We start from the raw sequence: 23,724 nt of genomic DNA on the forward strand, positions 1-23,724 counted from the left end.
GCCCCTTTTCTCTCTCTCTGTCTCAAATAAACTCTTTAAAAAAAGGCATTCATTGTTTTGTGAGACATCATGTTATTGCACACTTAATAGACTACAGTGTAGGGTAAACATAACTTTAATATGCGCTGCAAAACCAAAAAATTCATTTGATTCATTATATTGTGATAGTCACTTAATTCTGGCAGTCTGCAACCAATCCCCTATATCCTCTAAGGTGTGCCTCTATTACTAGATCAGTTAGAAGATTTTCTTCTCCCCCCAACCTTTCACCTCAGGCCCCCACTTGCCCTCAGACAGAGCAGGGAAAAGGCATGGGCTGGCCAGCACTTAGCGGGAACTTAGCGCGTGTCCACAACAGCCACCATTAGGAGGTTGCGCTGTTGAATGAACGACCGATGGCTTTCAGTCTGATGGTGCATCCCCTCCCCTAGAGACCTGTCAAGCACCGCATTCATTCTTTGAAATTCTTTCTTGTTGTCAGAGGTTGCCTCTTGACAACCCTTATCAGACCAGGTGCCAGAAAGATGACCTTTCTTTTTGCAGAGGGAGGGTACAAATAAAAATGCTTTACTGTTTCAGCAGTCTAAGGTCAGAGAGGTGGAGGCACTCAGGCCGGGCTTTGAGCCATCCTTAGGGTACAGCATGTTCGCAGTCAGAAGAAGAGCCTGGGTCCCCGCTCACTCTCTGTGGGAGCTGCCACGAGCGTGCCAGGCCTTCACGCGTGGGCCTCTCGTGGAAGCACCAGCACAGATTTGGCAGCTCGGGGGGAGCAGCTAGACCTCATGGGCTCCCAGAATTCTTTCCAGCATAAGCGCTTTAAACTGGCCCAGGCCTGATCAAGGAAGGCTTTCAGGAGGAGCCAGGACTCACGTGGGATCTCGGATAGATGGCTAGGATCGGAGCAGAGGGTGAAGGGACCGTTCTTCCGGGGGAGACGTGTGCCGTGTTTGCATTCTGGAGAAAGTGGGCAGAGGAGTGCACGTAAACCAGAGTGGCCGTGGAGACAGGAGGAAGGAAGAAGCAAACCTGTTGGCTTTCTCTTGCCCCTCAGGCCCTAGGCTGTGCCCTTTGCATCTGTTACTTATTTGGAGAAAAGGTTAAAAAGTTACTAAAATGCCATAGCATCCTAGAGGCCCTTTTATTCCAGATATGATTATCCCGGAGCATTTCATCTCTCTTTGTCTGTCATCCTCTGCTGTTTGTTCGGATAAAATGCCTGAAACAGCATCACAACAAACCACAGAAGGAGTGCCAGGCTCAGTGTGGAGCAAGCACAGCGCTTACGGGAGTGGGGGGACAGGGACAGGCAGGGAGGCAGTGTTGACTGTGTGAGTGGCCTGGGTGTGTGGTTTTGGGGTGTAGTAGTTTGTGTCATACCTTTAGATATGTCTACTTGTAACGTGGCTTTGTCTGAATTGTTCGATGAGAAAAAGCAAGTGAAAGAAATAAGTGTACATATAGAGAGAGTCTGGAGAGATAGATCATGGTTTTCAGTGTGCAACCATATCTTTATCTAATAGTCAATCATTTGTTTCAAACAAAACAGTACATAAAGACATCTGTGTGGGCACGCATCTCCAGTCCAGCTGAGTACTCTCCCTCCCAATGTCTTTTTGTGACATATTGCCTGTTCACCATGCAGAAATCTGAAGGGGCCTGTTGCCTTTGGGGTTTTAAATGTCCTTCAAAAATTAACTGAGGAACATAGCTTCTGTAAAATCAGATGAACCAAAATGCTTTTAGCTGGGGACAGGCCCCATGAGTGCCCTAGCACCATCTGAATATTAACATGCAGGAATGACCAGATCCTTATTAAATAGCACTTGAGTCTCTGGGCAGTGTGGTTGATCCTTGAACAGCATGGAGGTTGGGACATCGACCCAGTCGAAAATCCACATGTAACTTTGACCCCCCCAAAACTTACCTACTAATAGTCTCCTGTTGACTGGAAGCCTTATGATGACATACACAGTTGATTAACACATATTTTGTATGTTATATGGATTCTGTATTATACTCTTACAGTAAAGCAAGCTAGCAAAAAGGAAATGTTAGTAAGAAAATCATAAGGAAGAGAACATACATCACAGCACTGGGACTGTAAGAAAAACCACGGGTAAGGGGACCCAAGCCGTTCAAACCTATGTTGTTCAAGGGCCAGCTACACTTTCTTTTCACATAAAAGCTTTTCCCAAGACTGGCCTGAAGCCTCAGGGAAGTCCTGGCCTACCAGCAGCTGGATATGGAGAACAACTTTCTCCCTGTTCTTCAGCTGCTCTGGGGACGGTGTGTTCTGCTTTCCATTGTTTGGGTAGTGAGGTGTCTTTTAAATCAGAAGAATTATTTTACATAATAATGTATAGTCTGTATGCAGGTGAATATGGCAAAAGGCTATGAAAATTTTAAAGAATTAGCTTTTAAAAATGTTTTCGATTTTACCACTATGGAAAACAGTAAGGAGGTTCCTCAAAAAAGTAATAATAAAACTGCCATGTAATCTAGCAGTCCCACTTCCGGCGTATTCTAAAGGACATATCCATAGTGTGTCAAAGAGATGTCTGCATTTCCATGTTCACTGCAGTGTTATTCAGAATAGCCAACAGACAGAAACAACCTAGGTGTCCATCGGTGGGTGGCTGGATGAAGAAAATGTGGTATACACATCCACATGGAATTATTATTTGGCCATGAGAATGAAGGAAATCCTGCTATTTGTGACAACACAACGGACCTTGAGAGCACCATGTTAAGTAAGATAAGCCAGACACAGACAAGTACTGCATGATAGCACTGATATGTGGAGTCTTAAAAAAAAATGTCAAGCTTGTGGAAACAGAGTAGAAAAGTGGTCACTAAGGGCTGGGGGGCGGGGAGTAGAAAGATTGGCAAAATGGCACAAACTTTCAGCTATAAGATGAATAGCCTGAGGATATAATGTAAAACATGAAAATAGAGTTGATAACACTATATCGTATAATTGAAATTTGCTAAGGGACTAAGACTTCAATGTTCTCACCCAAAAAAATGTGAGGTGGTAGATGTATTAATGAGCTGGTGTGGGGGAATCCTTTCACAATTTTAAAGAAAAAAAAGTTTTCAATTTCACTGCATTTTCTAGCAATTACAGAAACAATACAATAACATCCAAAACAGATAAATGGGTGAGGGGCTGGAGATGCCTGTGTTGGCTGTTTCTCAGTGCGCTCGCCTGTCAGATTCCAGAAGGGTCAGCCTCCGTGCTCCCTCCTAACCATGGCCATCTCGTCTTGGGCATGCTCACCTTTAAAGAAGAGCTCACACTGCAGAACGGGGCATCATTTCTCTGTCTCTGTAGATCGACCTTTCTGCATATTACATACAAATAGAATCATCATGTGGCCTTTTGCATCTGGCCTCTGTCCACCAGCATAATGTTTTCGAGGTTCGTCCATGTTTTAGCGTTTATCAGTACCTGGGTCTTTTTTATGATGGAATAATATTCCGTTGTCCTTTTGCCAGTTGACGGGTGTTTCTGATTGGTTCCACTTTTTGGCTGTTATCGATAATGCTGCTATGAACATTTGTGTATGAAGTTTTGTTTGGACATATGTTTTCAGTTCTCTTGGGTAGATACCAACAAGTGGAATTTCTCAAGAGCATGGAAAATTTACGTTTACCTTTTAAAGACAGTTTCAAGCTCTCTTCCAAAGCGGCTGTACCATTTTACATTCATTCCAGGGCTCCATCCCCTCACATCGTCTCCAACACTTGTTAGTACCTCCCTGTTTAATGCTAACCCACCTCACTGGCTGTGAAGTGACATCTCATGGTGGGCTTTTGTGTTTTTTGTTTTGTTTTGTTTTTTCTCTTGGTAGTTTTGATTTGTGTTTCCCTGAAGACTGATGACATTGAGCATCTGTTCATGTGCTTATTGACCATCCTCACATGTTCTTTGGTTAAATGTGTATGCAAATATTGTGCCCACTTTCAATTGGATTATTAGCCTTATCACTATTAAGTGGCAAACATTCTTTTTTTTTTTTTAAGATTTTTATTTATTTATGTGACAGAGAGACAGCCAGCGAGAGAGGGAACACAGCAGGGGGAGTGGGAGAGGAAGAAGCAGGCTCCCAGCGGAGGAGCCTGATGTGGGACTCGATCCCGGAACGCCGGGATCACGCCCTGAGCCGAAGGCAGACGCTTTAACGACTGCGCTACCCAGGCGCCCCGTGGCAAACATTCTTTATATATTCTGGATACATGTCCTTTACCAGATGTAAAATTTGCAAATACTTTCTTCCAGTCCATGGCTTGTCTTTTCATGTTCTTAATGGTGTCTTTTGAATTGCAAAAGTTTTTAATTTTAGTGAAGTCCAACTTATCAGGGTTTTTTTGTTGTTGATTACACTTTTGTTGTTTCTCTAAGAAATCATTGTCTAACCAGCAACGTGAGGATTTTGTTCCATGTTTTCTCTAAAGATTTTATGGTTTTAAGTTTTACTTTTAAACTTATGACCCATGTTAAGTTTTTAGTACAGTGTGGGTGGGTGAGGAGTCCCCATCCCAGCACCATGTGTTGAAAATTCTGTCATTTCCTCATTGAACTGCCTTGGCACTCTTGTCTAAAACTGACCCTGAGAGGGTGGGGTTGTTTCTGGACCCTTGATTCTATTCCATTGGTCTGTACGTCTGTCCTTCTGGCAGTACCATACTGTCGTGATTACTGTGACTTTGTGGTAAGTTCTGAAATTGGGAAGTATGAGGCTTCTAACTTCATTCTTTTTTGAGATTATTTTGGCTATTCTGGGTCCTTTGTATTTCCATATAAATGTTAGGATCAGCTTGTCAGTTTCTGGGACAAAAATTGCTGCTAAGGATTACATTGAATCCATAGTTCAATTTGGAGATAATGGACATCTGAACAATACTAAATCTTCTGACCTATGAACACAGGATATCTTTCCAATTATTTAGATATTTTTAAATTTCTCTTAGGAATATTTCATACTTTTCAGGATATACATCTTGTACTTTTTTTTTTTTGCTGTTAAGTTTATTTCCAGATTTATTGTTTTTGATGCCATTTCAAATTCAGTTGTTTCGTTTTTGTTGTTGTTGTTGTTTTTTAGAAAGAGAGCATGAGTGGGTTGGGACAGAGGGAGAAGGAGAGAATCTTTTTTTTTTTTTTAAGATTTTATTTATTTATTCGACAGAGATAGAGACAGCCAGTGAGAGAGGGAACACAAGCAGGGGGAGTGGGAGAGGAAGAAGCAGGCTAATAGCGGAGGAGCCTGATGTGGGGCTCGATCCCATGACGCCGGGATTAAGCCCTGAGCCGAAGGCAGACGCTTAACCGCTGTGCCACCCAGGCGCCCCGAAAAGGAGAGAATCTTAAGCAGGCTTTACACTCAGCGTGGAACCTGATGTGGGGCTTGATCCCACAACCCTGAGATTGTGACCTGAGCCGAAATCAAGAGTCAGGTGCTTAACCAACTGAGCCACCCAGGCGCCCCTACAGTTGTTTTCTTAATTTCATTTTTGGACTATTCCTTGCTAGTGTGTAGAAATACATCTGATTTCTGTACATTGATTTTGTGTCCTCTCTCAACTCCTTTATTAGCTTTAGAAGTTTTGTTGTGAATTCCTTAAAATTTTCTGCATATAGAATCATGTCACCTGGGGTCCCTGGGTGGCGCAGTCGTTAAGTGTCTGCCTTCGGCTCAGGGCGTGATCCCGGCGTTCTGGGATCGAGCCCCACATCAGGCTTCTCTGCTAGGAGCCTGCTTCTTCCTCTCCCACTCCCCCTGCCTGTGTTCCCTCTCTCACTGGCTGTCAAATAAATAAATAAAATCTTTAAAAAAAAAAAAAAAGAATCATGTCACCTGTGAATAAAGAAAATAGGCTCATGTTTGTTTGTTTTTTTTTCCCAACTAGAATCCTGCTGCTTCTGTTGGTACTTCACGAGAGGGAAATTTGAATAGACATACAAAAGCTTGAATCAGTGCACCCTCCTGAGTCTTCTGAAGCAGACTAGAAAAATCAGTAATTAAAAACCAGGTTGATGAATGCTGTTTACATTTATATACAGTGAATACAGAGAAAAGACAATTTGAAAATTATGTAACTGAGGTCAGATCTGTCCCTTCCCTCCCATCAAGTATCCTCCGTGTCACTGTCAGAGTCAAAATCTCAGGTTTGCAGACTAGAGGGTCAGGCCTAATATTGTAATTCTTTTATGTTTAAGAATGTGGAGGTTGTAATTTTTAACTGATACCAAGTTCAGATATTTAGTGGGTAATAAGGTCTTCAGTTATTTTTCTCTCACTTGGGTTTGATTTTGTTTTACGTTTTCCTTTTGTGTAGATTCTTTAGGTTACAAGGCCAGTTCTCAGATTGAGAGTTGAATTTTGATACTTACCTTAATCATTAAATTGGTTTTGCTTTGTTTTGATTTGTGATCCAGAATCTTCTCAAGACATTTCTTTGCAGTGACAGCTTTATTGTATACTCTTACCAATAAATCCACTGTTCTGTGTGGGCATTGGGTGAGTTACTGACATTACTCCTGCCACCGCTGTTACAACACACTTCCTTTCAGAGCCAGCTGAGCCGCAGTGCGTGGTGGCAGCTGAGTGGACGGCTGGAGGGCCGGTTTGGGGCAGGGCCTCTCACGCTGGCCCACAGCCTGCTTTCTGAGCAGCTCTGCAGCGGTGCTGGCCCACACTTGGAGCAGTGAGGGTTAGGGTGTCCCGGGAGAAATTTAAAGTAGTTTGGGGGGCAGGTGTTGTGTTGATGTTGAGCGTAAGCCCACATAAACGAGGAGGCTGTGGAGGTTCCGAGGCAAGGGAGGGCTCCTTTGTTTTTAATAACATAAGGATTTTTTTAATGCAGAAAAGAATAAAGGGAAAACCAAAAATGCTCATCATCCCACCCTGATAGTGCAAGAGCATATGCACATGGCTGGAAAATGCAAAAGCAGAAGCCACCCGCCCCTCGCCCCAAGGGGACCGTGACTGCTGTGGCATGGCTGTCACCACAGGAAGGTTCCTCTGCAGCCACTCAGGGTGCATTCACATCTTCCTGAGCTGCTAACAGGCTCACTTATCGTCTTTTCCTGGGGGTGTGGGTTTTGGCCTGAGCAGGTTTTACACTAACTGTGGGGTCCTGGGAAGGCTCACTTCAGCTAGCTCCTGGTTCTGCCTCTTCGCAGAGCTTTCCCGAGTCCAGCCGCCTTCCATCTGCTGTTGCTCTCGCGTGGAGGTTCTATTAATCTGGCCACAGACGGAGGGGTGATGCTCAGGGGAGATGGGGTGTTATGATAGGGCCACTTTTGAAACCAGAGTTAAATATAAATCCTCTGAAAAGTAAATATTTTCTTTCAAAAGGAAGAAACAAGCAGTTTGGAATATTACATTTAAGATAGTTTAGCCTTTAGTGATCTGTATTTATTTGAAGTCTGTGGTATCCCTTCTCCAGTCATGGCTGTTGATTACATGCTTCCTGCTGCAAGGCCTGGGCTCCCCCAACCCTGCCTCGCTGCGGAAGTGGGTACATGTGGATCAAGCCACGTTACAAGGGAGGAAACTGAGGCCTAGAGCAGTTCAGGTCACACAGCAGCAGAGCAGCAGAGCTAGGATTTGAATCCATGCCTGTCTGATCCCCAAAGCTGAGTTCTTCTGGTATGGGAAATTTTCAGGTGTTGACATTTTAAGAAGTATATGAATGATAAGAGAAATTGAGCCAAGTTCATTAAGGACTAATTCCTTACTAGGGGGCTGTACCTTCCATCACTGAACTGTCTCAGATCTGCGGACCTGGGCAGAGCACACTGCCGTCACACGCACGGTGTTGGTTGAGATGAATCCTTTGTGGCGTCCTCGTCCTTCCCAGCGACGGCATGAAGGACTCATGACTTGACCCACAAAGGACGGTTTTGTTATCCCCCATTCTTGGCGCTGCTCATAGTAGAGACAGCTGTGGTTATTTCTGCTGGGTGCTGATGAATCAGTGTCGCCTTCTGAATAATTGAGCTTTTTGTTGTTGTCTCTTCCTTTGTAGAGACTTAAAGCCTGAGAATATTCTCCTCGATGACCGTGGTAAGTGAGTGAACTTTTCACGCCTAAAGCATAACACTTTGTTAAGAGGGACTTGGTTATAGAAAGTTGATGGGGGCTTAGCCCATTGTAGAACAGAAACAACAACAAAAAGGGAAACTCTTTGGTATGTGTTATTTTGAAAATATAATAGAGATAACATTGCCATTCCCCTGTATTTAAGCAAGAAGCAGAGTTGGTCATATTTTTCAGTTAATAATTGAGTTTTAGAAGCATATTAAAATATATTCACAGTAAGAACATTTTTCTCTCTCGTATTTCTTGCTGTTGGTCCACATCTTGCTTTTTCCCTTAGAAGCGTTTTTCCACCCAGGATCCCCTAAGAATTTTCCTTTTTAAAAAAATAACGAATAGTTGTTGAATTTTGTCAGTGCTTTTTCTATCAAGATGATTATATGATATTCTTTTTATTCTGTTAATATAGTTAATTTTCAAATATTAAACTAACCTTTCATTTCTGAAATAAATCCAACGTGGGCATAATGAGTTATTCTTTACATAGCTTGCTAGCTTCTGTTTTCTGATATTTTGAAGATGAAGCTGGCTCTGTTTTTGAGGGCCCTGGGTCTCTGTGTCTCTGCAGTGCTGGGAGCGCCAGAATACTGCTGCTGTCTGTGTCCCTGCAGGCTCTCTGGGGGCCCAAAATCTTGGCTCAGCTCCCAGCTGCTCCCAGCCTCTGCAAGAGTCCCAGGTGGGAGCAGCTGGAGAGCGGATGTGTGCATCCCCCACTCCCAGTGAACATCCTCTGGTTTTATCAGGGTTTGCAAATGCTTCTGAGAAAACACTTGTGCCCCTTGCAGCTCACTTCTGGTTGGTTCTCCATGCAGGGTCTCAGTGCATCGGATCCAGTCACTGCCATGGCTCATGGTGCCCTTAAAATATAACTTGTGTACAGTTGTGGTCAGTAGTAGCACGGGCCGCCATGACCTTTGCCACCCTGTCCCAAAGCAGATGCCAAGCGTCACTTCTGTGGTGCTTACTGTTACTTACTCTTTAGATACTGTAGACCTGGTCACATTCTTGTTAAGAATGGAAAGGAATGACAGAACTTTGTTTTGCTTTTCTTGATTTCAGGAGACTTTTCATCTTTTCTTTTTGTTTTCCTACTCTTTTAATTTTAAAAGTGTAATCCTGGCTGTACTTTATGACTTATAAATGCAATTGATTTTAGGTTTTTTAATATCATGCATTTAAAATTCCCAAGAACTAATTTCGACCAGAAACCATAGAACATAGGAGTAACTCTTTCGTTTGCCATCTAGACAGCTTTTTGGGGTTTCTGTTTTTGTCTGTAAAGCATAACCTGCCATTTGTAGTGAAATTAGGTTTAAAAAAGATGATTATCAAGAGAACTATAGGCCAATATCTCTGATGAACATAGATACAAAAATCCTCAACAAAATACTAGCAAACCAAATCCAAGAATACATTAAAAAATCATTCACCACAATCAAGTGTGATTTATTCCCAGGATGCAAAGGTGGTCCAATATTCACAAATCAATCAACATAATATATCACATCAATAAGAGAAAGATTAAAACCATATGATCATTTCAATAGATGCAGAAAAAGCATTTGACTAAGTACAATATCCATTCATAATAAAAGCCCTCAACATACCTCAACGTAATAAAGGCCATGTATGAAAAACCCACAGCTAATATCATCCTCAATGGGGAAAAAACTGAGAGCTTTTCCCCTAAGGTCAGTAACAAGACAACGATGTCCACTCACACCACTTTTATTCAACATGGTACTAGAAGTCCTAGCCACTGCAGTCAGACAAGAAAAAGGAATAAAAGGCATCCAAATTGGTAAGGAAGAAGTAAAACTTTCACTATTTGCAGATGACATGATGCTATATATAGAAAACCCTAAGGACTCCACCAAAAAACTAGTAGAGCTGATAAATGAATTCAGTAAGGTTCCAGGATACAAAATCAATGTACAGAAATCTGTTGCACTTCTATACACCAATAATGAAGCAGTAGAAAGAAAAATTAAGAAAATAATTCTATTTGTAATTATGCCAAAAATAATAAAATACCTAGGAATAAGCTCAACCAGGGAGGTGAAAGGCCCTACTCTGAAAATTTTAAAACATTGGTGAAAGAAACTGAATATGATACAAACAGATGGAAAGATATTCCATGCTCATGGATTGGAAGAACAGATATTATTAAAATGTCTAAACTACTGCGAGCAATCTACAGATTTAATGCAATCCCTATCAAAATACCAACAGCATTTTTCACAGAACTAGAACAAATAATCTTAAAATTTATATGGAACCACAAAGACCCCAAATAGCCAAAGCAATCTTGAAAAAGAAAAATAAAGCTGGAGGTATCACAATTCCAGATTTCAAGATATATTATAAATCCATAGTGATCAAAAGAGTATGGTACTGGCACAAAAATAGACACACAGATCAACAGAGTAGAAAACCCATAAATAAACCCACAATTATATATGGGTTTATTTAATTAATCTTCAACGAAGGAGGCAAGAATATGCAATGGGAAAAAGACAGTCTCTTCTACAAATGGTGTCGGGAAAACTGGACCACTTTCTTATGCCATACACAGCAATAAACTCAAAATAGATTAAGGGCCTAAATGTGAGACCTGAAACCGTAAAAGTCCTAGAAGAGAGCACAGGCAGTAATTTCTCTGACATTAGCCATAACAATGTTGTTTTTTTTTTTTTTTTAAGATATGCCTCCTGAGGCAAGGGAAACAAAAGAAAAAATTATGTCTTGGGATTACATCAAAATAAAATTTTCTGCATAGCAAAAGAAACAATCAACAAAACAAAAGGACAATCTGCTGAATAGGAGGAGATATTTGCAAATGGCACATCCAGTAAAGGGTTAGTACCCAACATATATAAAGAACTTCTAAAATTCAATACCCAAGAGACAAATAATCTAATTAGAAATAGGCAGAAGACGTGAACAGACGTTTCTCCAAAGAAGACATGCAGATGGCCAATAGACACATGAAAAGATGCTCAACATCCCTTATCATCAGGGAAATGCAAATCAAAAATCACGGTGAGACATCACCTCACACCTGTCAGATGGCTAAAAACAACACAAGAAAGAACGAGTGTTGGTGAGGATGTGGAGAAAAAGGAACCCTCAGGCACTATTGGTGGGAATGCAAACTGGTGTGGCCACTGTGGAAGACAGTATGGAGGTTCCTCAAAAAATTAAAAATAGAAATACCATTTGATCCAGTAATCACACTACTGGGTATTTACCCAAAGAATGTGAGAACACTAATTCAAAGGGACACACGCATCCCTATGTTTATTGCAGCATTGTTTACAACAGCCAAACTATGGGAGCAGCCTAAGGGTCCATCGACTGATGGATGGATAAAGAAGAGGTGATACATATATACAATGGAATATTATTCAGCCTTAAAAGAATGAAATCTTGCCATTTGCAACAACATGGATGTATCTAGAGAGTATAATGCTAAACGAAATAAGTTAGAGAAAGACAAATACCGTATGATTTCACTCATACATGGAATTTAAGAAACAAAACAAATGAACAAAGGGGGAAAAAAAGAGAAACCAAGAAACAGACTCTTAACTACAGAGAACAAACTGATGGTCACCAGAGGGAGGTGGTGGGGGGATGGGTGAAACAAGTGAAGGGCATGAAGAGGACACTTACTGTGATGAGTACCGAGTGATATATGGAAGTGTTGAATCACTATATTGTACACCCGAAACTAATAAAACACTGTTAACTATATTGGAATTAAAATAAAATTTAAATTTAAAACAGGCTGAATAGGGACACCTGGGTGGCTCAGTTGATTAAGCGTCTGCCTTCAGCTCAGGTCATGATCTCAGCAGCCTGGGATGGAGTCCTGTGCCAATCTCTCCACTCTGCAGGTAGTCGGTTTGTCCCCCTCGCTTTCCTCTGTGCTTGCTCTCTCTCTCAAATAAATAAATGAAATATTATTTTAAAAAGCTGATTATCGTCTATTCTAGGTTGTTAGGTACATTTACTGTTTGTCCATCCTAAATATGTCAGCCCTCTTTTTTGAAAACTTGTAATAAGAGGGACTTGGTTTGTGAAATTTAACCGGTAGTTGAGATAAAAAAGAAAACTCTATCATGCCTATATTTTCTATAGAAGAGACTTCAGTTTTATGCAGTAGGTGTATTCCTAAGAAGCAGGATAAGCAGTGAATCTTTGTAAAGACTAGTAGCATTTTATTATTGACAATGATCTTAAAGGAAATCCTATACATCATATTCTTCTAGCTATAAAATGTATATTGAAGATAAGGATATTATTTTTTTAACTATTACTTGTTATACTATTATTACCCAAAAGTATTATTACATCCAAAAGTATTTAACAATTCCTTGGGGCACCCGTGTAGCTCAGTTGGTTAAGCATCCGACTCTTGATTTTGGCTCAGGTCATGATCTCAGGGTCATGAGATCAAACTCCACATCGGGCTCTGTGCTGAGTGTGGAGCCTGCTTAAGATTCTTTTTTTTTTTTTTTTTAAAGATTTTATTTATTTATTCGACAGAGATAGAGACAGCCAGCGAGAGAGGGAACACAAGCAGGTGGAGTGGGGAGGAAGAAGCAGGCTCATAGCGGAGGAGCCTGATGTGGGGCTCGATCCCATAACGCCGGGATCACGTCCTGAGCCGAAGGCAGACGCTTAACCTCTGTGCCACCCAGGCGCCCCCCTGCTTAAGATTCTCTCTCTCCCTCTCCTTCTGCCCCTCCTATCAGCTTTAAATTTTCCTTAATTATTTCATAAATGTTTTTATAGTTGTGTATTGAATATAGCATGAAGTTCATATTACATTTGGTTGGTATCTTGTTGAGTTTTTAAAATTTCATAGGTTCCTCCTCCCTGCTTCTTTGTATCATTTATTTGTTTTTGAAACCAGTGTTAGGGGTCAAATTGTGTCCCTCTAAAATTCATGTCATGAAGCCCTAAGCCCCAGTACCTCAGAATGTGACTGTATAGCTGACCTTTGAACCATGTAGGGATTAGGGGCACCAACTCCCCACACAGTCAAAAATCTGCATATAACTTTTCTTTTTTTTTTTTTTTTTAAGAGAGAGAGCAAGCTGGAGAGGGGGAGGGGCAGAGAGAGAGAGAGTCTTTTTTTTTTTTTTTTAAAGATTTTATGTATTTATTTGACTAGAGAGACAGCCAGTGAGAGAGGGAACACCAGCAGGGGGAGTGGGAGAGGGAGAGGGAGAAGCAGGCTCCCCCCACCACGCTGAGCAGGGAGCCCAATGCAGGGCTCGATCTTAGCACCCTGGGATCACACCCTGAGTCGCAGGCAGACGCTTAACGACTGAGCCACCCAGGTGCCCTGAGAGAGAGAGAGTCTTAAGCAGACTCTGCACTCAGCATGGAGCCTGACATGGGGCTCCATCTCACGACCCTGAGATCATGACCTGAGTCGAAATCAAAAATGTTAAGAAAATCATAAGAAAGAAAATCATAAGGAAGTGTAAATGCATTTCCAGTGCTGTCCGTACTAAAAAAAGCGCATGTATAAGTGCACCCATGAAGTTCCGACCTATAGTGTTCAAGTGTCAACCATGTTTGGATGAAGGTCTTTAAAGATGTGATTACAGCTGAATGAGGCCACTAGGGAGAGTCCTAATCGGATATGACTGGTGTTCTTACAAGAGGAGGAGATGAGGACTCAGACGTGCACAGAGGGAAGAGGCTGTGAATACAGGGTGAGAGCCATCGTCTACACACCAGGCAGAGGGGCCCACCCTCTGGCTCTGGATCTTGGACTTCCAGTCTCCGGGGTTGTGGGCAAATAAATATCCGTCCGTTCAGCTCCCAGCTGTGGTGCTTTGGTTATGGCAGCCCTGGCAGTCTAGAACAGACATTTGTCCTATTGAAGTTCCCGGGTTGTGGATTTGGCTGGATTTAACATGTTGCTTGCCTCCCCTATTCTTCCTGTAAGCCAGCGGTTAGATCTGGAGTCTGGAATTGGTCCAGGTTTGATTTTTGGTGGCATACTTGGTGTGTCCTTCCTGTTGTATGACATCAGGAGGCATGTGAGGACTGAGTGTCTCTCCTTTATGATGTTCACAGTGATGAGTGGTTTCACACCTTGGTCAGCCTGATCTCTCCATTATCCATTTCCCACCAATTTTTCACTTCATGGATGAAGGATCAATGTCAAGATACAGCATTTCATTGGGGCTGTAAAGTGACGGCATTCTAATTCTGTCATTCCTGGTGCACTTAATTGTTGAGATGCACCTGTAAAAAAGAACCTTGTCTACCTGTTTGTTCAGGAAAAGCAGGTGAAATACATGAATGCTTCCTTTTATTTCTACTTTTCAGGAGATCGTGTTAGCTCTCTATCGTTCTCTAAGATGATCAAGGAAGTTTTCATTTTATTCTGTTTTGGTATCATTAATGAATGTATGAATTTTAACACTTTGATAGGGTTTAATCCATTGGAGTAATCATTCTTTATGATTTTTTTGTCCCTTCTTTGGCCAGCGGATGCCCAGTAGCCTCTAATGATTTCCTTGTTTTCTGCTATTATTTCTTATTGAAGATGTTCCAGGATGACCTTGCATGTGTGCTAACTGAGACCTGGAGTCGACCCTGTCTCCAAGGGGCCTGATCCTCTGTGTGGAGATCTCAGTGTGGGAGCCAGGTGCCCTTGCTGCCCTGCTGGTCATTCTTCCCAGGCCCTTTTTGGGAGAGAACACATCTGTTCTTGTTTTAAAAGAAAATATCCATCATGGATTCATATTGATATTTCTAATTCTCATTTTACTTCTTCATTTCACATTTGTGGGTTTTTTTCTCCTATTGCTGAAAACATTAGTTCCTAATGACATTAATATGATTACAGTATTTTTCTCTGCTTTTTAAATATGTAACATAGACTGCTCTACAACACTAAATGGAGATCTTCCTTATTTCTTCATCTGGCTGCCTGTGGATGGACTGGCTCGGTCTGCCCGGTCCACGCTGCCCAGTAACCGGCTGCTCCCAGCTCTCTGTCATTAGTGCTGCAGTGCCCAACCCTGTGGGCATGTCATTTCCTGCTTTTTCCAGTGTGTCCTTGGGATGGGCCCCTGGGGGGGGGTGTGAGGCTGGAGAAGAGGTTCATGTGCAGTTTCTCAGACGTTGCCAGTTCCCTGCGGCGGAGCTGTGCTGGTCTGTGTGAGCACTAGTAGGGCACGCGTGCACCTGCTTCCCTGTGGCCCCACCGACAGACTGGGTTCTCAAACTGAGTCTTCATCCATTTGTCGGCAGTTTGGCTTTTCATTTCTCCTTGGAAAAAAATCACTTTTTAAAAGAAAAATAAGAAAGGATACTTAAAATTTTACAACATGCCAGTACTCTACTTAAACATGAAATATATAAAAGCTGCCTTATTGAGGAAATCTTCCTGTACAAAAGCAGAAAACTGAGTCACACTGATGAGGGAACTCAAACCAGAGGCAGAGAGGGGACTCAACCCCAGGCTGCGTGGCTCCAGCCTCCCACCTCCCCCAGTGCGGGTGCGCTGCGGGGAGTAACGTGACTCACAGTGCTGGCGTGCTAGGGGAAGGCCCATTTTCCCATCTAAGGCATGATGCAGTCTGTGTTAAAGCTAATTCAGTGCCGCAAGGGCATGTGGTGGATTTTCAGTGTTGAGCACATGCTTATTGGTTGGTTCATTCATTTCGTTGATCGTATTTATTGAGCACCTACTATATGCAGGTACACTATCAGGAGCTGGAGACACACGGCCAACAAGGTGAGTGGGGCGTCTGCCTCCAGGGCTGGTTTATCTTTGTAGACTCTCAAAAGAAAGTTTTCTATAAATTGTTATTTTCATACTGAGTTTAATAACTATGTAAATCTTTCTATATAAAGGCATTAACACACAACATAGTCTCTTGAGTTTCCTTGATTTTATTTATTTTGCTATTACAATTTGTTCTTCAGAGAAAAACTCCTATTATTTGCCTGTTGTTGTTCCTGTATATAAGCCTACTGGTATTCTGACAAAACGTGTTCGTTTTCTCTTGTGTAGTTCATATACTGTTCGTTATAGTTGTGTTTATGGATCTGGTAGTTATAGGAAATTAAATAAAAAACACAGTGCTTCTATCGTATTAAGTGGTTGTCTGTGGTTAAAGGGCTTTCTGATTAGTAGCTAGCTATAACTCCAATTTCCTGTTGTGTTAGTGGAACCAAATGTTCTGCATAGTATTTTACTAGATGTGGAGAAGTTAGATGTAATTTTAGATTTTTTCCCCACTGTTTATTGTCATGAATATGTCAGCATGCCGCCTGTGGTTTGTAATGTGTTTGAACACACACAGGGCACATCCGGATCTCAGACCTGGGTTTAGCCACGGAGATCCCGGAAGGGGGGACCATCCGAGGAAGAGTGGGGACCGTCGGCTACATGGGTATGTGAAAGGCTGCTTCCAGATCCTTGTGCTTTCTGTCTGGACGCCCGCGTCCTCACAACACAGAGAAGTTCTAAGCCACTTGGAGGGAGCACGGGTAGTGTTGGAAGTCTGTGCCCGGCCAGTGCTGACCCTGCAGGGGAGTCCTCCTGGCTGCCCTCCTGTCTTACAGAGACCAGGTGTGAGGCCGGCAGAGGTCATGCAGCTGAGTGAGGGCAGAATCAGGGCAGGACGGGGCCCACACTCTGCTGCTGCCACCATCCTGGGCACACTGGCCTCTCTGGGCCCTTTCGAACTTGTGTTCCCCTGGTTATTGCAAAGCCTCTGTGCCTGGGAGGCCCTGGCCTGGGCTCAGCTCCCAGCCCGGCGGTGCCAGCCTGACCCAGGCATGGCCTCTGACATGAGGGAACCCGAGGGCCTCCGCAGAGTCCTGCAGGAACATCCCATGCCCCACTGTGTCTTCAGTCAGCTGCTGTAGAGGGTCAGTGCCCTCGGGGCACCCGTGGGTGTGGCTCTGCGTGTCTGAGGGAGCACCCTGCTCAGGAGGCAGGGTCTGCCCTACAGCACCGGTTCCCCACGTGTGCTGCTCATTTCATGCCCAGGGGATAGCACAGACTATTTCCAATAACCCGTTTGTTGAAATATAAGTCACATACCATGAAATCCACCACTCAGAAGTGTATACTGGAGTGGATTTCCGCACGCACACAGAGCTGTGCAACCACCACTACCAGAAAGAGACCCCGGGCCCATGAGCATCCCCTCCGGCCCCGGCCCTGCAGCCGCTCGCCTGCTCTGTGTCTCTACGACTTGTCTCTTCTGCCTGCTTCATGTAAATAGGATCCACACTCTTGGGCCTTCTGTGTCTGTCTTCTGCCCCTTAACACATTTCCAGGGTTCATGTTGTAACAAACATTAAGTTTATAATGTGTTATTTGGAATTAATTACAAGAAAATTTAAAACCAAAATTTAATTTAAATTTCCCTGTATTTGTTATGTAGCTCCTGAAGTTATCAATAATGAAAACTATACATTTAGTCCTGATTGGTGGGGACTTGGCTGTCTGATATATGAAATGATTGAGGGACATTCTCCATTCAGAAAATTCAAAGAGAAAGTCAAGCGAGAGGAGGTGGACCGAAGAGTGAGGAAGGACACCGAGCAGTATTCAGAGAAGTTTTCGGAGGACGCCAAGTCCGTCTGCCAGATGGTGGGTCGAGCTCTGGGGAGGTTGGGGTGGAAGCCCTAGCTCACTGGGGTTGTTTCCACTAGCAGTCGCCCTGCCACACAGCCACCAGTGAGTCAGGGCCTTGCCTAGGAAACGACGTGATTGGGCTTCCAACCAATGGGAGCGAAGCAGAGCAGTGCCTTGTTTGATTTCTCAAAAGATGCCCCTGAGAGGGAAGAGTGGTACCAAGGTCACTCATTTCCTGTCAAACTAAAGATCAAATAGAAGCTTGTTTCTTAGGAACAGTGAGGTTTTTCTGTCTGCCCGTATTTCTTTCCTCTTTAACTGGCTGCCAGGGATCATGGTCTTGATGGGCCACCACATGTCTGCCACTTTCCTGGATGTGTTAAGGGCCCCATGAGGCTGCGTGTCACAGTGGAGAGAAGAGAAGAGGACAGAGACTGCAGGGCTGGGGGCAGACAGAGCAGTGGTTGAACCATGGTTGGTGGAATCATAGTGGGTTATGGGAGGATGCGGACGGGGGTCTCAGGGCAGAGTCATGAGTCTGGAGGCAAAGGTGTGAGCACGACTTGTTGGAGCCATGGCCCCTCTCGCCAGAGTTGGAGAGTCTGGGAGCGCACGGAGAGGAAAGCAGGACTGGCTGGTCATGAAGAGTTGAGGGGGAGAGTGGGGGGTGGGGACGGACAGAGAGGCAGGCTGTGGGTCCTCAGTTGGGTGCCTGTGGGAGCCAGCAGCCACGTACCCGTTACTGAAAACGTCAGTAACTTGGATGAGTTGTTGGTGGTTGGAGATAGCGATTTTGTTTCCCCTTCCCTGTTGTTGCCATATGTGGAGTGATGAGTGTTAGTGGCCTGTCACAAGCAGTGGGGACCACGCTGGCCTTCCTTCCCGCCAGCTCGTTCCGCGTGGAGCTGGCGGTGGTTAGCCAGCTCCTCCAGGTTTAATAGCATTCTGGCTGAGCTGCTATCTGACCGGTGCTTGCCACCCACCAGGCACTCGGATAAGGGCTGCAGGAATATAAAGATATATGTTGGAAGTACAGCCTGCCCCTAAGGAGCTCACAGATTAATGGCAGGCCTAGAACAAATATGAAAAATAACTATGGTGAAAAAGCAGAATTTGATGGGTGCCATAAATGAGAGAAACAAGGGCTCAAGGGTTTTCAGGATGGAGAAATGCTGTGTTCTGGTAGGGGTGCTGGGGAAGGCAGGCGGTGCCTGAGTGAGAACTAGGGTTGGGACTCCGATCTCTGGCTTGCAGGTTGTGCTGGGGGCCACATCTCAGCTCCCTACACCAGGCTTCCCTGTCTGGCCTCTGGTCTCTCGTCTATGACGTTTGCATGGTGATAACCTGACCTTCACAGGCTCGCTGGGAAGGGGCGATGTAGGAGTGCGTGTGACGTGCCTAGTGACACACAAATCCTCAGTAGCTCCTGTGAGCGGAGACAGCTGGCTCTTGGAGAGTGGGTTTAACCCCAGCAGATGGGGACTGGAGGAGAGGGCATCTCAGGAGGCAGGGGGCATTTGGAGAGGACAGCACCTGGGGACAGGGACGGTGGGCCGGGCCCCGTGCCCAGTGCACTTGCAGAGGGGGCGCTGCAGGCCTGTGCATGGCTCCTCCCCCTCTCTGCCTCTCCTCTGCCCAGCACCTGCTCCCAGCACGCTGCAGCCATGCCGAGTGAGCATGCAGATGTGGCGTGAGGTCAGAGCGTGGCACTTGTGTAGGACAGAGCAAGTGGCTTTTCACACCGACCCAAACAGGTGGCCAGAGTGGCGCCTGACATGTGGACACCTGTCTGTAGTTTCCAAAGCTCTATAATGTATTGCCTCCTTTGACCCTAAGAGTGGACTTCTAAGGGGTTTTTCTTAGCCTCACAGTTTTTTTTTTGTTTGTTTGTTTGTTTTGTTTTTTTATAATAATATTTTTTATTATATTATGTTAGTCACCATACAGTACATCCCTGGTTTTTGATGTAAAGTTGGATGATTCATTAGCTGCGTATAACACCCAGTGCACCACGCAATACGTGCTCTCCTTAATACCCATCACCAGCCTATCCCATTCCCCCACGCCCTCCCCTCTGAAGCCCTCAGTTTGTTTCTTAGCCTCACAGTTGAAAGATTAAGAGTTTGATTTTTTTTAAAAGATTTTATTTATTTATTTTAGAGAGAGAGAGAGCGCGCGGGTGAGCACTTGTGTGGGGGGAGGGGCTGAGGGAGCAGGAGAAGCAGACTCCCTGCTGAGCACGGAACCCCCGACCCTGAGAACACGACCTGAGCTGAAATCAAGCGTTGGCAGCTTAACCGACTGAGCCACCCAGGCGCCCCTAAGAATTTGATTTTTGTGATATCCCATAACGGGATGTCAGTGGGCAAGCTTGAACCCAGGCCTTCTGACCACAAGTCCACGGCCATCTGACCGGTGTGTGTCAGCAGCAGGCTTGATGATGGAGTCCTGGAACCTCTGAGACGCTGGGACTTTTCAGATCTGTTTTTAATGAGCAAAGCATGCCAAGAATAACTGCCCTGAGCAAATCTTGTTGAGCCCTCGCCCTGGCGAGGTGCGGGGGCTACAGCAGCGAGTGGGAGTTCCCACGGCCCTACCTCTGCAGGTGTGGGTCCAGCAGGAGGGACTGGCCCTGAGCATGTCCCCAAGTGATGGCGTCACACCAGGAGGGACGGGTGTCCTAAGGGAGCATGCTCCGAGGTAGGAAGCTGGAGCCCGGCTCAGCCAGACAAAGGGTCTTCTAGACAGAGGATGTAGTGCGTGTGCAGGCCGTGAGACGGTGAGCAAGGGGGTGTGTGCTGCTTTGAGTCTACGCAGTGAAGGCTGCAGGGGTGTGCGGGCCGGTGCACACACGCCAGGCGCGGAATGTGCTCGGCTCTTTGCCTGGGAATTTGGTTACTCTTCAGAAAAGCGGTGGGTGCGGGCTGCGAGATGAGGCCAGGGTCAGCAGACTTCTCCGTGAGGGGCCAGGTGCTTAGGCTTTGCTGGTCCCTCGCACCACTGTCGCGCTCCACCCCCAGGGCGCAGCAGCATGGGCCGGGCTGTGCTGTGCTGTGCTGAAACCTTGGCGAGGTCAGGCCTGGCCCTGCTTTAGAGCCTGACCTGTCCCGTGTTGCTTTGAGCACAGCCAAGCCTTTCTGACTGATGATAACTGTGGATGAGGCCCTATTTGGTGAAAATTATGAATATATGAGTAAGGAATACTTTTGAAAGAGATGCTGTCTGTTCATTTTAAGAATATACAATTTCTAGAATTTGGTTTGCCGAATTTTTGCCTCATATGAGCTCCTTAGTGATCTATTTAATGGATAGATTAAAATAGTCTCTATTTATAAACATAACATTAGAATGGTGTCTGTGAAGTTCTTGACAGTTCCTGTTTCTTTTAAAAGAGTCCCCTAATTTTTACATGGCTAAAACTTTTTCCTTAAGGATTTACTTAGCCAACCTTTACTTGCTGGTAGCTCAAAGGCTGTTATATTAGTTCCACTCCTTTTTGAAGCATCGTCTCTTCTAAATTCGTGAAATCTGAATTAAGGAGGTTTGGGCGAAACTTTGAAATTTGAGTAACTTTGTTTGGATGGAGGTGCTCTTTGCCACCCCTGATTTTTTGCTTATTATTATGGAGACTTTCCGAGTTCTCTCTTCTATCCTAAAAGCTTAAATTGACTCCGTTTCTGCCTTTTGCATAGTTACTCACCAAGAATCCCAAACAGCGGCTGGGCAGCAAGGCCGGAGCAGTGGAAGTGAAAGCTCACCCCGTGTTCAAGGATATTAACTTCAAGAGGCTGGAAGCAAATATATTAGATCCACCTTTCTGTCCTGATGTAAGTACGTTGCCCAGACAGGAGCAGGGTGTTCAAGAAAATGGATCCACAGAACCCCGTGACTTTCTAGCAGATGCAGGGCCACTGGTGCCACCTGGCTGTGCTTCTCCTCGGGTGCCCCCTCCCAGCACCTGGCCCCTTACCACACTGTCCTCACAGGTCCCCATGGGCCTTCCTGGCAGCCAACCCTGGCTCTGCCCTGCTCGGAGCCCCGGCACCACCCCACCGCCTCCTCGGCGGGCCCTGCAAGGCCTTCCATGTGACAGCATCCCCTTTCTTGTGTCAGTGCCAGCACACCCACCTCTGTAGTCTGGGAAGCCCTTCCGCTCTCTGTGTCTCCAAGGTCCTGGCTCCATGCCGCCTGCAGGGAGCCCTGGAGGTCACCTGATCCTCCTGTGAGCCTACCGTGGAGGCCTACTCAGGGGCCAGGTCCGCGCGCTTAGCACAGGGCCCGGCTTGGGTCAGTCCTTGGTGGGAACACCCGCAGGCAGGAAATCCATGCTGAGGAAAGCAGAAATGAACGGACAGCAGTCTGTCCTTAACAGAAATGTGGAGATAATTCTGCAGGACATGATGGAACTGAGGTGTACAATTGAAACATTTTTAGTTGTACAAGTCAGGACTTACTATGTTTTTATATTCCAGTATGTTGTAGTAGTAGCTCCTTTCTTTGAGTGAGTTCACACATTGCATATTTACTGAGTGCCTACCACCTGCTAGACACAGATGGAGGTGTTAGGACCCCAGGGAGCACAAGAAAGCAAGGTCTTGCCCCGTGTCGCTTGCGCCAGCCCGCAAATGTGGGCAGCGGAACAAATGACGAACGGAGCGAACCACTGGACAGGGATGTGCACCCCAGGGACTTGACGTGGGCCATCAGGTGTGAAAGGAGCAGGGAAGGCAGTCTTCTCCAGGAAGCGGCGATGACTCCCCTTGCTGTGTTCAGAGGCCTGGGGCAGGGCCTGCCAGGTCGAGGCTCCGGGGCTGACTTTCTGGGTATTCTACTGAATGTAACCAGAGGAATTGTGAGGGCCCGCTGACAGGGGAGTCCCGTGGTAACGGTCAGGCAGTCTTGTCCGGGGGGGTGGGCAGGACAGGGTTCTGGGCCTTCAGCCTGGGCTCAGTCCTCACCAGACTTCCCCTGGACTGTCTTCTGAGTGGGGCCCCCACTTGCTTCCATGGCCCCGCTGTGTGGGGACTGAATGGGTAGTGGCTGCTCTGAGGTTGCAGACCAGCGGCCTTTTGAATGGCCCTTGTTAGATCATGCAGGTTCCCGCCCGCGGGTAGGGCGGTTCTCAGAACTACCGGCGTCTTGCACGATCATGGTTTGGCCGGTAGCTAGACTCCCGTGTTTACGTTCCTGATTTCCAGGAGCTCAGGTGGCTGCACTGGAGGAGGCCACGGCCCAGGCCCAGACGCGCCCTGCTGGCTTGCCCCCCGAAGGGCAGCAGGCTGGGGCTCCTGTCCCAGAGGAGGGGCAGCTGGAGGCCACTAGATGAGCTCTGACAGGTCAAGAAGCGGGACCTGCCCTTTTTCACCTAGACTCTGCGTGGGGCACTTCACAAGGAGGAGGCCAAGGGTTCCATGGCCTTCCATCCCGCCTCTGCCTGTCACCCATTTTCCACCGCAGGAAAGGGAAGGGTGGGGCCCTCGGGAGGTTTGCAGACCAGAGGGCATCCACGGGGTCTGTGACAGAGAAGAGCTCCCAAGAGGGAGGAAAAGGCTTCAAATACAGTGTGAATGCATCGATTTCACACGCGCTGCATTCTTAGTAATTAAGGAGACTAAGAATGACTCCAGTAATCCCAGAGCCAACGCCTCTTTGTTGTTGGTGCACAGCCGCACGCCATTTACTGTAAGGACGTCGTGGACATCGAGCAGTTCTCCACGGTGAGAGGGGTCTACCTGGACACCGCAGACGACACATTCTACAGTCAGTTTGCTACGGGCTGTGTCTCCATCCCCTGGCAGAACGAGGTACTGCCTGTTTGTACTGGGTACAGCACCAGGAGAAAAAAATCCTGCCCGTGTGCGTGCGTGTGCATGTGTGTCTGTGTCTGTGTGTGTGCATGTGTGTCTGTGTGTGTCTGTGTGCATGTGTGCGTGTGTGCATGTGTGTCTGTGTGCATGTGCGTGTGTGTGCATGTGTGTCTGTGTGTGC

At 45.6% G+C, this 23,724-nt stretch overlaps 1 protein-coding gene across 10 annotated transcripts in view; it reads left to right on the forward strand.

Annotated features, from left to right (window-relative positions):
* The window catches only part of GRK4 (G protein-coupled receptor kinase 4), a 91,674-nt gene that overhangs the window by 64,427 nt on the left and 3,523 nt on the right, over window positions 1-23,724 (forward strand). For all 10 annotated transcript variants that reach the window (XM_057309574.1, XM_057309569.1, XM_057309568.1 and 7 more), the window contains 5 exons: window positions 8,038-8,075; window positions 16,451-16,540; window positions 17,543-17,751; window positions 21,429-21,563; window positions 23,403-23,540. In XM_057309574.1, the coding sequence (XP_057165557.1) occupies window positions 8,038-8,075; window positions 16,451-16,540; window positions 17,543-17,751; window positions 21,429-21,563; window positions 23,403-23,540 (610 nt within the window). The remainder of the gene's footprint in view (window positions 1-8,037; window positions 8,076-16,450; window positions 16,541-17,542; window positions 17,752-21,428; window positions 21,564-23,402; window positions 23,541-23,724) is intronic.

The sequence above is a fragment of the Ursus arctos genome, unplaced genomic scaffold (genome assembly GCF_023065955.2).
Source record: "Ursus arctos isolate Adak ecotype North America unplaced genomic scaffold, UrsArc2.0 scaffold_9, whole genome shotgun sequence".
In the NCBI taxonomy this organism is placed as follows: Eukaryota; Metazoa; Chordata; class Mammalia; order Carnivora; family Ursidae; genus Ursus; species Ursus arctos.